This window comes from Bos javanicus, chromosome 6 (genome assembly GCF_032452875.1).
Source record: "Bos javanicus breed banteng chromosome 6, ARS-OSU_banteng_1.0, whole genome shotgun sequence".
NCBI classification, from domain to species: domain Eukaryota; kingdom Metazoa; phylum Chordata; class Mammalia; order Artiodactyla; family Bovidae; genus Bos; species Bos javanicus.
The window spans coordinates 88,858,679-88,874,524 of record NC_083873.1 but is presented as its reverse complement, the minus strand read 5'-3'; the positions used below and the strand labels follow the sequence as shown (position 1 = coordinate 88,874,524).

The window sequence follows — 15,846 nt, the reverse complement described above, 5'->3', positions numbered from 1 at the left end:
AGATGGGCAAAAATTAATAAATCTTTTAAGATAATTTACCAATGGATAAGTCAAACAATATAAATCAAATGATCATCTTTAGGAGATAAAAGAATATTTACTAATGTTCAGAATCCACCCTAATTAAAACAAAGCAAAATGACCTCTAAAAAAGGATGAAAAATTACATGTAAACAATTTCTTTGTGAGGCCAATAACTCTAAACCTATTACCTTTATAGTCTGGAATATGACAGGTGCCAGAAGTAACCATAGTTATTTTATATTGGTTAGAATACTAGCCAATACTATTAAATAACTGGAGATCGTTCTAGCACATCTGTCACGTGGTTTCAGCAGTTTAGTCACTAAGTCATGTCTGACTCTTGTGATCCCATTAACTGTAGCCCACCAGGCTCCTCTGTCCATGGGATTTCCCAGGCAAGAATACTGGACTGGGAGAAGGAACCCATTTCCTTCTCCAGGGGGTCTTTCTGACCCAGGAATTGAACCCAGGTTTCTTGCATTGCAGGCAGATTCTTTACTGATGGAGCTATGAGGGAATCCCATGTCTGTCACAGTATAGACTATAATGGAAGCTGTTCTAGAGTTACCAATTTGGAATAGGTATTGTTTATGTGTTAAATTAAGCAATTTTGTCTTGTTTTAACAACCGTGGATAGGCCTCAAAGTTCCCTGTAATTTCCCCCCAAATTCACATAATCTTCATGCAGACAGAAGTCTGAGAGCCTATCCTGAAGAGCCAGCAGGACTTCTAAGTGGGCAGGACAGTATTCCTTCCAGTATCAGTTGAGATTCTTGACATTCAGAAACTACTCCAAGGAACAACTTCACATTGCCTATCTCCAGGATGGAATTCACAGTGGCAGCCACCGCCTTTACAACTGGTCAAGATGAACATGGCACTGACCTCAGCAAGTAATGGCCAACTGCAACAGCTGCCAAGGAAAAGCTATGGCCTTAGCCCAACTCTCTGTTCTGGCAAAGTAAATATTTGAGGACTAAGAATTCTAGGATTCTATTGAGTGTTCTAGTCAATGATTTTTCTATTTTAACTACAGTTGTTACCCACATCCCTTAATCTGTTGTGTACCTGTGTGCTTCAGTTGTGTCAGACTCTCTGTGACCCCATAGACTATAGCCCGCCAGGCTCCTCTGTCCGTGGGATTATCCAGCCTAGAATACTAGAGTGGGTTGCCATGCCCTCCTCCAGAGGATCTTCCTGCCCCAGGGATTGGACCCACATCTTCATCTCCTGCATTGCAGGCAGATTGTTTCCCCGCTGAACAACCCAGGAATCTGTTGTGTAATGGGACTAAAATGGTTGGAGGTGGGGCTTCCTGCTCTTAAGAGAAAAGGATTTCTCTCTGAAATCATGTTATTCTTACTTTGCTTCTGCTTTATTTTTTAATTGTGATGAAAACTATTAGTTTTCAAACTTGCAGAATGGATAGGAACATGACTTGTATATGATTGTAGTTTACTAAACCCTTATTGGGTTTTTAACAGTTACAATATTTTCCTTCTCTGGGGTTTCGAGACTTTATATTCAAACCTGGGGCAGATAATTCTATGTTGCCCATGCCCCAGCCCTTGCCTCTTGTTGCCATATCTTTGTTTTGGTGGTTTCTTCTTCCCTCCAGGCTGATATGGCCTCAGGGTAGAGTTTGCAATTATAGGACTTGCTAGAGATTCAAAGATGAATGAAATACAATCACAATTTGGGAGGAAATTAACAGTCAATTCTAAAAATTTAAGAATAAAATAATAAAGTAAAGTAAGACAGATTGAGGAAGGAGGGAAAGGGAGGGAAGAAGGGTGAGGGAGGGAGGGAAAGAAAGAAAGAAAAAAATGTTGCATGAGAAGAGAAAAGAGAGGAGACATCATTCTACTGGTAATACTAAGAAGTAATAATTGCTCTTTAATATTTATTATATACCATATTTACATGGTATATATTATATTATATTTATAAATATCTATAATATTTATTTAAGAAATAAGTTGAGATGAGTTTTAAGAAAAGAGAAAATCTTACCCTGCCAAGTACACACACTACTGCATTTCCTTCACAGCATATCTGAGCAAAATTTTAATATCCATGGATGGCTTGGCAATTTCAGAAAAAATTAGCTTTAGGTAGCTTTTTAGTCAACAGAACCAATTCCCTGGGGGGAGAAAAGTGCATTTTTTTATTTTTTGGATTCAATTCTTTCTAAAATTAGTTCTAGTTCAATGAGTAATCAAAAGAATAGAACTACATTTGCAAATGTAGGATGAAGATAGTTGCATATTATGTTTTATATTTCTTCAGTGATAGAATCCAGAGCCATACAAAAATCTAAGTCACAAAATGAAAATTATTCAGTTCATAATCGTGTAAGTACGGTCATTGTCATTACTCAGATTATTGCTTAAAGAAGTTGAGTTGCTTGGACAAGTACTTTGGGAATTTATCTGACCTATTTCCAAATAAAATTCTTTTCCATAAAGACATTAATTATAAAAGGTTTGGTTCTCCCTTGCCCCTCTCTGTTGACATCCCTGAAACAACATCCCTGAGAGTTTTTTTGTTCTGTTGTTCTTTAGTCACTAAGCTATGTCCAATTTTTTTGTGACCCCATGGACTGTAGCTTGCCAGGTCCTTCTGTCCATGGGATTTCCCAGGCAAGAATACTGGAGTGGGTTGCCATTCCTTCCTGACCCAGAGATCGAACCTCGTCTCCTACTTGGCAGGAGGATTCTTTACCAATGAACCATGAAAAATAGGCTTGCCTTATAAGAACTGAGCTTCCAGGCAATGCGATATTGTCCTAAAATGGGTAAGAAGGTAATATAAGGAAGATGCATGCATTCAGGGGTAAACAGAAACCAAATCTGGGCCAAGAAAGAGACACGTTGAGTGACATCAAATTCTCCTCCCACCCACACTCCTCTATCCCCACCCCAAAAAACACCACTCAATTTTTCTGTTTTTTGTGACATTAGAGCCAAAATCTTTCTTATCTTCCAAGAGAAAAATACCTTTTGTCCTCCAGCCTTAACCATACAGAACAACTAAGGGTATGAATCTGAATAAAAAGAATCTTTTGTACACTGGAGAAGAGCCTTAAAAATTTGAGCTGCTGGAAGATATTTAGACAGGAGACAGTGAGTGGAGACGAGGACTGCAATGTGCAGCATAGCCCAGGGTGCCCTGTTGAATAGCCAAGTAGCCCACCTGTAGAGAAAGGAACCAGGTTTGTGCTGAGAGACATTAGTGAACAAAAGATAGATGATATTTCAATGAGTTCAATTGATCCAAAGCAGCAAAGTCCACAAATCTAAGTAAGTAACTTACACAGCTGTTGCTACCTTGTGGTTGAATCTAATCCCAATTTCATATAAATGGTGATGCCTCAAAGATATTTCTCTAACATACTTTCTGATGGGTTCCAGCTGTAATTAGAAAAATGACTCATCAAAGAACTATGGTAATAACTGAAAAAGTTCACCTCATGGTTAGTAAAGAAGAGAAAAAAAAAATCATGTGTCTTCTCAAAATTAGAAAGTTTTAATTGTCTTATCTATGAGACCAAATGTAAAAGCATAATTTGGTGAAGGTTTTGTTTTCTTGTTGTTGTTTTTTGGGTTTGTTTGTTTTTTACAAAATAGCACTCACTTCTCCAGAGATCGCTTGTCCCTTAACTTTTAGACATTTGATGTATAAATGAGAACCAGACAGTGAACAAACAAGAATCCAGAGAGCCGATAGAATAAATTTCAATAATGTCTTACAGTTGTATTTAGGTTTTATTCAAGTTACTAACCCTGTCATCTTGAGCATGTCTTTAAATGCTTACTGCCGAGGTCCAGCCCCGGCTGATCCAGGGTATTCGAAGGAGAGACGGCCTAGGCGACTATTTATATGCTAATTAGAGATATAAGAGTAATAGAATGAGGATAGCTCAGTAAGAAAATTCAGTGGAGAAAAGAGGCTGAGTAGTTTGGTTTACGTGGGAGACCAATGAAACTTCAAGACAAGAAATTTGCACCACTTACGTAGGCCGCAGGCACCCTCTTGAATAGCGGAAGGTGCCCCACCCTAGACACCTTCTCGAGTGGGTCTTAGAAGCCCAGGCATAGTTAGTAAGCGTGGTGGGTTCCGCGCTCCAGATGGAGACTCAGCTGGAAGTTAAAGGGAAGAATGACATGGGGAGACCAAGCGTTGGTGAGCAAGGCCCGTAGCTTTATTTTCAACAGGGGTTTTTATACCCTAAGTTACACATAGAGGATAATAGGGGATGCAAAGCCAGCAGTCTTTGATTCTTATCAAAAACCAGGGTTTCTTTCCTGCAAATTTATCATATACAAATGGTTTAGGTGATTTACATCATCTTCTGGCCAGAAGGCCTACTAACATTTTATGACTCTTGACAAGGACTTATCAACAAAGACTTATTTTCTCTAAGAGTAATTATTTAAAGGTTTGGCGCCATCTTCCGAAGATAAAATTGCATTCCTATAGGGCAGATGTGTAATGGGTTTACAACAAAGGAAAGAATTTATTACCTTAAGGGTCTAAAGTTACTAACACCAAGGCCACTACTTATTTTTTCTACATACCAACTTTTTAATTAATACACATTCAAGGATACAATTCAGGGGATGTGAAAACTTGGCAACAAGCATTGACTCATCAATGAAATCCTTTACTAGTCTTATTCTGACAGTTTGTAACTCTCTGAGAGGCTCTAAGCTATTTGAATATCTTAAGCTTCCCATGCCTCTCGAGGCTGGGAGACTGTAAACAATCGTATGCATAGCTGTAGGAGTCCAGGTAAACTTGTCAGGCGAGTTAGAGATCCATCTGAGGGGTTTGGATTTAAACACTCCTAATTGCCCAGGAACTTTATTAATTGGAGCTGTAAGTTAACTCTTTGACAGAGAGAGCGAGATGGTGGTAGGGGACAGCCCCCAGTAAAGTCAGAGGTGAGAGCACAAAGCAATAAAGTAGGCAGACTCTGGTTTTTGGGGGGTAGATGCTCGAGAATATCCGGGCGGACTCCTGAGGCTCGATCCCGCCTTTGCGTATGCCGAGCCTCCTTCCTCATGACCTTTGTCACGAGTGGAATGCCTCACCGGCTCCCGGCAGCTTACTATAATATATGCTCCTGTTTTGCAATATAAATTAACAGAGTCCCCCAAAATCTTCATATTCTTTAACTCAGAATTTGGACTTTTGAAACTCTATTCCTTTCTGAATAAACAAAAATATAATTATGCAAAAAGAAGAACATGTATGCCTTGCTATGGCAGCAAAATTTTGGAGACAAAATGTCTCAAAAGAATAGAGATGCCTAAGTGAATAATGGCACATTATTCTTGAAAAGATGTACACTTTTAATGTAAAGTACATATGTTTAAGTTTCTATTCAAAACTGTATATTCAATTTGGTCACAAGAATGTACAAAATAAAACCTGTGAATGAAAAAAAAATGAAAATAAATATACTGAAATTAGTATCTCTGTGTGGTGAGAATATAAGTAACATTTAAACATTTCAGATAGCTCTATATATTGACTTAAAACATTATATTGACCATATATTAATTTTACTTTGGGTAACAATATCTTGCTATGCTATGCTAAGTCACTTCAGTCGTGTCCAACTCTGTGTGACCCCATAGACGGCAGCCCACCAGGCTCCCCTGTCCCAGGGATTCTCCAGGCAAGAACACTGGAGTGGGTTGCCATTTCCTTCTCCAATGCATGAAAGTGAAAAGTGAAAGTGAAGTCGCTCGGTCGTGTCCGACTCTTAGCCACTCCATGGACTGCAGCCTACCAGGTTCCACCGTCCATGGGATTTTCCAGGCAAGAGTACTGGACTGGGGTGCCATCACCTTCTCCGTTAACAATATTTTACAATGCTTTTTAAAAGAACAAATCCAGGTTCGATGCACGATGCTGGATGCTTGGGGCTGGTGCACTGGGACGGCCCAGAGGGAGGGTATGGGGAGGGAGGAGGGAGGAGGGTTCAGGATGGGGAGCACGGGTATACCTGTGGCGGATTCATTTCGATGTTGGGCAAAACTAATACAATATTGTAAACTTTAAAAATAAAATAAAAATTAAAAAAAAATAAAGAACAAATTAAAAAATGGATACAGAGGCAATATTCAAATCACAAATCTGGCACTATGATAATATTTATACTTTATAATTAATTATAAGTATAATTATTATTTTATTTTTATTTGTTGTGTTGCACTTATTTGAAATCAAATACAAATAAGGTTATTCTCTTCTTCACAAGAGAGTCTGTGAAGGTTTAACTCATAAAGCACATTCTGTGATCACAGACATCACTTTAACACGATTGACTATGCAGTCTTCTCTGGGTAAGGACTAAGAACTCCTGGGAACAGACATTCTGGAGGCAAACAGGACTGTAACCATCATAGAGCAAGGGAGAGGAGAAAAAAACTTAACTAATTCAAAAGCACCTGCTTATGCTTAACATTATAGGGTCACATAGCTGGACCTAGAGATTATTGTACAAAGTGAAGTCAAGTCAGACAGAGAAAGACGAATATATGACATTGCTTATATGTGTAATCCGAATTAGTGGTACAAATGAATTTATTTATAAAACAGAAATAGAGTCACAGATATAGAAAACAAACTTATGGCTACCAACAGGGAAAGTAGAAGGGAGGGATACATTTATTGGGAGATTGAGACTGACATATACACACTACTATATATAAACTGGGATTCCTTGGTGGCTCAGAGGTTAAAGCGTCTGCCTGCAGTGCAGGGTCCTGGGTTTGATCCCTGAGTCAGGAAGATCCCGTGGAGAAGGAAATGGCAACCCACTCCAGTATTCTTGCCTGGAGAATCCCGTGGACAGAGGAGCCTGGTGGGCTACAGTCCACGGGGTCGCAAAGAATCAGGCACGACTGAGCGAGCAACTTAACTATATATAAACTAGATAACTAATAAGGCCCTGGTGTATAGCACAGGGAACTCTACTCAATACTGTGTAAAGACTTTTATGGGGGTAGAATCTAAAAGAGTCGGTCTATGTATATGTATAACTAATTAACTTTGCTATACAGCAGAACTAAAAAGAGGAACTAAAAAGCCTCTTGATGAAAGTGAAAGTGGAGAGTAAAAAAGTTGGCTTAAAGCTCAACATTCAGAAAACGAAGATCATGGTATCCGGTCCCATCACTTCATGGGAAATAGATGAGGAAACAGTGGAAACAATGTCAGACTTTATTTTTTGGGGCTCCAGAATCACTGCAGATGGTGACTGCAGCCAAGAAATTAAAAGACACTTACTCCTTGGAAGGAAAGTTATGACCAACTTAGATAGCATATTCAAAAGCAGAGACATTACTTTGCCAACAAAGGTCCATCTAGTCAAGGATATGGTTTTTCCTGTGGTCAGGTATGGATGTGAGAGTTGGACTGTGAAGATGGCTGAGTGCCGAAGAATTGATTCTTTTGAACTGTGGTGTTGGAGAAGACTCTTGAGAGTCCCTTGGACTGCAAGGAGATCCAACCAGTCCATTCTGAAGGAGATCAGCCCTGGGATTTCTTTGGAAGGAATGATGCTAAAGCTGAAACTCCAGTACTTTGGCCACCTCATGCAAGGAGTTGACTCATTGGAAAAGACTCTGATGCTGGGATGGATTGGGGGCAGGAGGAGAAGGGGACGACAGAGGATGAGATGGCTGGATGGCATTACTGACTTGATGGACGTGAGTCTGAGTGAACTGCAGGAGTTGGTGATGGACAGGGAGGCCTCGTATGCCCTGATTCATGGGGTCGCAAAGAGTCGGACATGACTGAGCAATTGAATTGAACTGAACTGATACAGCAGAAAGTAACATAACATTATAAATCAACTATACGCCAATAAAATTTTTTAAAAATTATAAGGGCATATTATACATTAAGGAAAAATTTCCTCTGAAAAGGGTTAAAATTAAGAAAACTTTGTAACAAATTAGCTGAAAAAACTAAAGTCATGAAAAAGTTCATTCTTCCAAAATGCCTGGTAATAAAACATAAGTCTACACAATCACTTGTTTTTGTTGTTTTTAATAATATGAAACCAAAAGGAGGGAAAAAAAAAAAAAACTGTCCTGCTTAGGAATTCAGAATTTGCTTCTGAAGGAACTGGAGTTAACTCCAGTTCCAGGGGAAGAATGGAAGAGAGGTAAGAAATATACGTGTGTGTGTGTGTGTGTGTGTATGTGTAGCTTTAAATAAAACTATGATTATTGCATACTTAGTATATGCTAGAGACTCTTTAGATACATTATTTAGTTTCTAACACAAGGTAGAAAATAAGGAGCTCAATAGGAGAAACATAGTTAAAGGAATAGAGAAATAGGGGTTGAGAGGATTATGAGAGAAATTCTCACTGAAGAGATCAAAGAAAACAGCAAGAAAACGGTGGTACTACACTGATTATCAAACTACTATTTATTTCAGCGTGACCTTCAAAAAATCCATCTGGTGTGCCTTCTTAAGACAGTTGAAGGGGACGACAGAGGATGAGATGGCTGGATGGCATCACTGACTCGATGGATGTGAGTCTCAGTGAACTCCGGGAGTTGGTGATGGACAGGGAGGCCTGGCGTGCTGTGATTCATGGGGTCGCAAAGAGTCGGACACGACTGAGCGACTGATCTGATCTGATCTGATCTGATCCAGAACCTTTAATGAGCATACATTAAAAAGTACTTTTATCATGGAACTAATCACTGATTTACATCTATTCAACGAAGGAGAAAAGGCTATCTGGTTAAAATTAAATGTGTGGCTAACAGTATTTTCCAGGGTTAGCTAAAATAGTCTTCTATCTCATGTTTTTCTTACAATGAGCTTTTGTTACAGTGTATTTACTTTCTCCTTCAAAGTTTTGTGGCATTTCAGCCAATAGAGTATAATAAGGGTAAATTTTGAGACTTGGTCATTAAAGGCCATACAACTTCTGCTTTATCCATAAGAATACGCATTCTTGAGACTCTGGCCATATGTTAGCAGTCCAGCTGCCCTCGGGCTGCCACGCTGTGAGGAAGCCCAAGCCAGACAAATCAGTGACACCATTTAATTTATTATTAAATAAGGTAATATGAGAAGGAGATGTTGGGGTGTTTTGCTATGCAGAAATAATAATTGAAGTATTAAATATGTATTATGAAGTGATATTTGTGCTGGATCATGCTTCTCAAATTTTGAGGACTATATGAATGGCCTGAGTATCTTGTTAAAATGATGTCTTATTCAGCAGGTCTGGAGAAGAGCTTCATTCTGAATCTTTACAAGCTGCAAGGTGATTCACATGCTGCCAGTCCACAGTCCTCACTTAGCATAACAAGTTCCTAAATAACAGTTGACATATAAATAGTTTACCTTTGTCTGGAAGCATTGTCTTATTTTCTTCTTGGCAACATGACTGAACAGCTGTTTCATAGCAAACAGACATGGTTAAAATAGTGGGTCCATACAAGAATGGGTGCTTCCTAGAAGTTTCATAAATGTATCTATAATTTGACAAATGCAAAGTCATAATAATGGAATTATTATGGAATAATATAATTTGGAATTCAAGAACATGTTCTGACACTGTTTCTTAAGAACTTATGATTCATTTAGTTTTGTTGACCTGAAACTTCTAGAATTTCATGGTAACAGAAATGGGATACCACTACACTTAAATGTATCAAAGGTTCACAACAGACAGGTCATTGTGAGGTTAGACAGCGCCCAAGAAGTAATCCACTGTATTTTTTGGGCCAGTGAGAAAAGGAAATCACCAATTAAAGGTGTTCATTTTTATATAAGTAGTAAAAGTAGAAAGTTCAATAGTCTAAACTGATTGTAAATGGAGGATAGTACAGCTGGTAAAGGGGAACTAAATTTAGAAATTATTTGTGGGTGAAGAGGAATCTTTCAAGATCATCTGTAAGTTCTTTCTAGACTACAAAAGTTTATGCCATTGTCCTCCAAGATGTCTCACTCAATATTTGGGTTTATGACTAAATTTGAGTATTAATTTGCTTCTCAAATTCATTCTTTTCTCTTTTTTTATATTTTTTAGGTCCCATTTTGTAAAATGTAGGATCGTAGTTCCCCAACAGGAATCGAACCAATGCCCACTGCATTGGGAGTTCAGAGTCTCAATCACCACATAGAGCTTGCGTGCTTGCTAAGCCACTTCAGTCATGTCCGACTCTGCATCCCTATGGACTGTAGCCCTCCAGGCTCCTCTGTCCATGGGATTCTGCAGGCAAGAACACTGGAGTGGGTTGCCATGCCCTTCTCCAGGGAATCTTCTTGACCCAGGGACAGAACCTATGTCTCTTATTTCTCCTGCATTGGAGGGTGGATTCTTTACCTCTACCACAACCTGGAAACCCCAGACCACCAGGGAAGTCCCTCTCAAATTCATTCTTTACACTCACTATGGAGCCTGGGCACCAGGCCTGCCTTTCACTTATCATCATATTTCCTCACACTATTCCACAAAGCTTGCTCAAATTACTTACTCCCCACCCCTCCTCTCACACACAAATACCCAATGAAGGTTGACATTGCAGACAAAAACTGGCTTAAGGCTCAAACAAATCCATTTTCTCTTATAATCACAGGAAAGTTTCTTTTCAAGCCTCCCTTGCAGTTAAGTGGGAACATGTAACTGAGTTCTAATCAATGAAATATGAATAAACATGCCATATACCACTTCTAGGCTTGGCTGTTAATTACTTTGCACAGTTCTTTGTTCTCTTTCTTTTTCGAAGTAAACTTTGGAACACATGCTCCAGGTGGTATAGTTCCAAAATAGAAGCAACTTTCATTTCTGAGTTACTTCATAGAGGAAAGTTGTCAGGAGCTGAGCTGAGTTGAGCTGGAGAAGGCTGAGAGGCCAAGTGCCAGAGCAGCCAATTAAGACAAAAGCCAAAATGAAAGTAAAGTCAGGCTTTATTTATTTTCAGGGATAGTATATTCAAAGGGGGCTTCCCAGGTGGCTCAGTGAGAAAGAATCTGCCTACAATGTAGGGGATGTGGGTTTGATCGCTGGGTCAGGAAGATCCCCTAGAGAGGGGAATGGCTACCCACTCCAGTATTCTTCTCTGAGAAATCCCATGGACAGAGGAGCCTGGTGAGGTTCAGCCCATGGAGTCACAAAAGAGTCATTCACAGCTTAGCGACTAAACAACAACTTAAGCGAAAGGAGAGAAAATGGTATTCTCCCCACAACCTTCACCCCAGACTCAACCTGCTTACTCTTGAAAGTTTAATCAACAGATTTGTTTCATTTCAGCAAGGTTTCTTAAGCCTAACTTGTAGGGGGAAAAAAAAGCAGAATTTATATTATTAAGATATAATTGCCACTCAAGAAAAGGCAAAATTCTTGGCCAATAGGAAATCTCAATAAAGTCATTTGGTATCTTTGCTGTCTATTGGGTACTAAGCTAAACTAAGAAAGATCTTCACAACCCAGATAATCACAAAGGTGTGATCACTGACCTAGAGCCAGATATCCTGGAATGAGAAGTCAAGTGGGCCTTAGAAAGCATCACAATGAACAAAGCTAGTGGAGGTGATGGAATTCCAATTGAGCTATTTCAAATCCTGAAAGATGACACTGTGAAAGTGCTGTACTCAATATGCTAGCAAATTTGGAAAACTCAGCAGTGGCCACAGGACTGGAAGAGGTCAGTTTTCATTCCAATCCCAAAGAAAGACAATGCCAAAGAATGCTCAGACTACTGCACAATTACACTCATTTCACACTCTTGTTAAAGTAATGCTCAAAATTCTCCAAGCCAGGCTTCAGCAATACGTGAACTGTGAACTTCCAGATGTTCAAGCTGGTTTTAGAAAAGGCAGAGGAACCAGAGATCAAACTGCCAACATCCGCTGGATCATTGAAAAAGCAAGCGTCCCAGAAACTCTCTTGCTGTATTGACTACTTCTGCTGTATTGACTATGCCAAAGCCTTTGACTGTGTGGATCACAATAAACAGTGGAAAATTCTTCAAGAGATGGGAATACCAGACCACCTGACCTGACTCTTGAGAAACTTATATGCTGGTCAGGAAGCAACAGTTAAAACTGGACATGGAACAACAGACTGGTTCCAAATAGGAAAAGGAGTACATCAAGGCTGTATATTGTCACCCTGCTCATTTAACTTATATGCAGAGTACATCATGAGAAACGCTGGGCTGGAAGAAGCACAAGCTGGAATCAAGATTGCCGGGAAAAACATCAATAACTTCAGACATGCAGATGACACCACCCTTATGGCAGAAAGTGAAGAGGAACTAAAAAGCCTCTTGATGAAAGTGAAAGAGGAGAGTGAAAAAGTTGGCTTAAAGCTCAACATTCAGAAAACTAAGATCATGGCACATGGTCCCATCACTTCATGGGAAATAGATGGGGAAACAGTGGAAACAATGTCAGACTTTATTTTGGGGGGCTCCAAAATCACTGCAGATGGTGACTGCAGCCATGAAATAAAAAAACGCTTACTCCTTGGAAGGAAAGTTACGACCAACCTAGATAGCATACTCAAAAGCAGAGACATTACTTTGCCAACAAAGGTCCGTCTAGTCAAGGCTATGGTTTTTCCAGTGGTCATAGGGATGTGAGAGTTGGACTGTGAAGAAAGCTGAGCACCAAAGAATTGATACTTTTGAACTGTGGTGTTGGAGAAGACTCTTGAGAGTCCCTTGGACTGCAAGGAGATCCAACCAATCCATTCTAAAGATCCGTCCTGGGTGTTCATTGTAAAGAGTGATGCTAAAGCTGAAACTCCAGTACTTTGGCCACCTCATGCGAAGCGTTGACTCATTGGTAAAGACTCTGATGCTGGGAGGGATTGGGGGCAGGAGGAGAAGGGGATGACAGAAGATGAGATGACTGGATGGCATCATAGATTCAATGGACATGGGTTTGGGTGAACTCTGGGAGTTGGTGATGGACAGGGAGGCCTGGCGTGCTGCGATTCATGGGGTCGCAAAGAGTCGGACACAACTGAGCAACTGATTTGAACTGAACTTAGTTCCTTTCAAGAATTTTCAGTACCAACCAATCTAATTTCAAATCTCCAAAGGCAAAGTTGAACTTTGTATGAGGAAAAATTTTTCTAATAATCAGAGCCATTTAAAAATATAATATAAGGTCCTATTGTAAAGTAACACAGAGTTACACTTGATTGGTAGTTGGGTACTAAAGTAAGATATATAATAAAATTTTACCATGATCAAAACTGTTTTTGAAAACTCCTTAGATAATCCAAATGTACAAGAAAGTATACATGTATAATATACTATCTTTTGATAAGGCCAAAATAGCTGACTTTTCCTCCAGCTTTGATATAAGTTACTGTTTCTTTGATTGAGAATTAAACAAAATTGTTGGCTTATAATATGAACCAAGTAATCAGAAAATTATTTTCCCCTGAATATGTATAGCTGTATGCACTTAAGTTAAATTAGCATATAAAATAACTCCTCAATACTGACTTTGGAGAAGGAAATGGCAACCCACTCCAATACTCTTGCCTGGAAAATCCCATGGACAGAGGAGTCTAGAGGACTACAGTCCATGGTGTTGCAAAGAGTCTGACACGACTTATTGGCTAAACAACAACAGTAACTATTTAATTCTAAATATTCAAGAAGAGGTTAGATTCACTGCCTGAGTGTTAGTTAGGTTTTATAATCTATGAATGTTCAACCCAAACCTGATTTTATAGCTCTCACCTCGAATGGCTAGTGAATAGGTAGCCAAGCTCATATTTAGTTTCTCATTTGGTTGCCCCTCGTGTCAGGCAAGTTAGAACTTGTCCAACCCGCTGTCCCTTAGTCCTTTCACCCTAAGTTACTGGGCCATTTAAGTTCTTCTTGAAGGCTCAGTAACTCCTGGGGGATTTCTGCCTCTGGATGGTGGAATTAAAGGTGTTTACATTGTTCAGCATCAAGTCACCAGGTCTGTTCATTCATTTCTGGTGTAGAGTTTAATGTCTAAAATCTGAAATTGTGAATAATAGGATCAGCACCATGCTTCCTGCACTGTATCCAGCACTCAGATCCTTCCTTTATTCCTGGTGTCTGTCTGTCTTGACCAAATGACCAGAACTGCATTCCTTGAGAATGGAAGCTTTGTACTTCTCCTGTCATTTTTGTCTCTCTCGGTATTGGTTTCCTGCCTCTGAACCCCAGATACTTTCTTGTAAGTCTCTAAAGATAGACATCTATGCTAACTAAGACACCAAAATATGAGCACACCTACCCATGGGCTATGACGCTATCCACTGTAGGCAAGAATTATAGAATCAGAGTTCTTGAAAACTGATCTCTGTCCAATCTACCCTTATTGTTTATTCCTAGGTTCCCAATGACAGAGTCTATGCCTGTCAGATATCCCTCCTGTTATACCTCGGTGAAACTCCCAAGTACTGGCCCCTTGCCTAAGCTGTTACCTGCGCTCTATTCCCAATACTCTGCCTATTATGCTTTGCCTACTAGATCGTCGTTTTCAACATCATTTGCTACTGGTCTGAGCAATCTAACCCTTAAGGAGGTGGGTCCTTTTCAGATCCTAGTCATTTTTAGTGTTTCATGACAAACATTTTCATGCCCTCCAGGGTTCGCTAAGGCCATTGTCATTCTGAAGGAAAAAAATAAATTGTAGCTTAAATTTTTACTTTATTTTTATATAATAAAGCATTGTGTACTCAGAGGCTTTATCTAAAAATCTCTCTTCAAAATTAGAAAATACTCTTTTTCAAAGACCTGGCAAGGAAAGGTGACTTACCTGTCTTTCACTGGCACTTGACTCTCTTTGCCCATCTCACAGATCTGCTCAGGATTTGAAATCTGGAATATTTCACTGTAACCTGCATCATCCTTTTTGTGTAATAGGAAACACTTATGTCTTGCTGTCTTATTTATATTGCAACAGTCAGAAAACACACGCTTGTCAGCCATTCTTTCGTTATTGCAAATATGCTCTAGGAAGGTAGCCATCTGTAGAAGGAGATAATAACATGAGGGTAGGCACGTATGGTTCACATTCCTAACCATAGAAAAGTTCAGGAATTATAAAGAAAGGCAACTGAGTGTATAATCTTATACTCTGTATCCAGTAGTCCTTGGACATAGCTCTTTTGAGCAAAAGTCTTTTAAAAGGTTGTTAAGTCTCATGTGCTAGACATTGGCCAAATAGAATTTATCATTCTCTCCCTACTTATATAAGTGTTTCATTTTCATACAGCTGAGATGTATTAAAATAAGCATAAGCCAAAATGGCCAGGGCCTAAAGAAATCAAGGAATTTTTAATAAGAATTATCCACCAAGAAATATGTGATGGCTTGCTTTCCTTGTTTCATGATGGCTTTTAGTTGGTTTCCATGGGGACTTATTTTAAAAATTGAGCTCTAAGGCAATGTGTATTCAGTGTCAAATATTCTAACAGAAATGTAATGATTCAGTTTTCAAATGCCTTTGGATGGCAGTAAATGTGTGGGATGCTATAAACCTCAAATGGCATTCCAGATTTAGGGGATAAAGTCAGAAAAAGGTCATCTCTTGACGTAGAAATAAGAAGAAATCACTGTACACTAAGTGCAGAAGTATTTCTTGTAAAGTGTGTTTCTAATAAGGCTAATGATTTTTCTATGACTGCGTGCGTGCCCTGCTAAGTCACTTCAGTCGTGTCCGACTCTGCAAACCCTTGGACTGTAGCCCTCCAGGCTCCTCTGTTCATGGGCTTCTCCAGCAAGAATACTGGAGTGGGTTGCCATGCCCTCCTCCAAGGAATCTTCCCAACCCAGG

The 15,846-nt window shown here is 39.4% G+C and overlaps 1 protein-coding gene across 1 annotated transcript in view; it reads right to left on the bottom strand.

Annotated features, from left to right (window-relative positions):
• LOC133249690 (alpha-fetoprotein-like) overlaps positions 1 to 15,846 on the bottom strand; it is a 63,832-nt gene that overhangs the window by 46,717 nt on the left and 1,269 nt on the right. Inside the window, 5 exon segments of the mRNA XM_061420454.1 lie at positions 2,038 to 2,167; positions 3,340 to 3,437; positions 9,412 to 9,427; positions 9,429 to 9,542; positions 14,827 to 15,038. Of these exon segments, the coding sequence (XP_061276438.1) occupies positions 2,038 to 2,167; positions 3,340 to 3,437; positions 9,412 to 9,427; positions 9,429 to 9,542; positions 14,827 to 15,038 (570 nt within the window).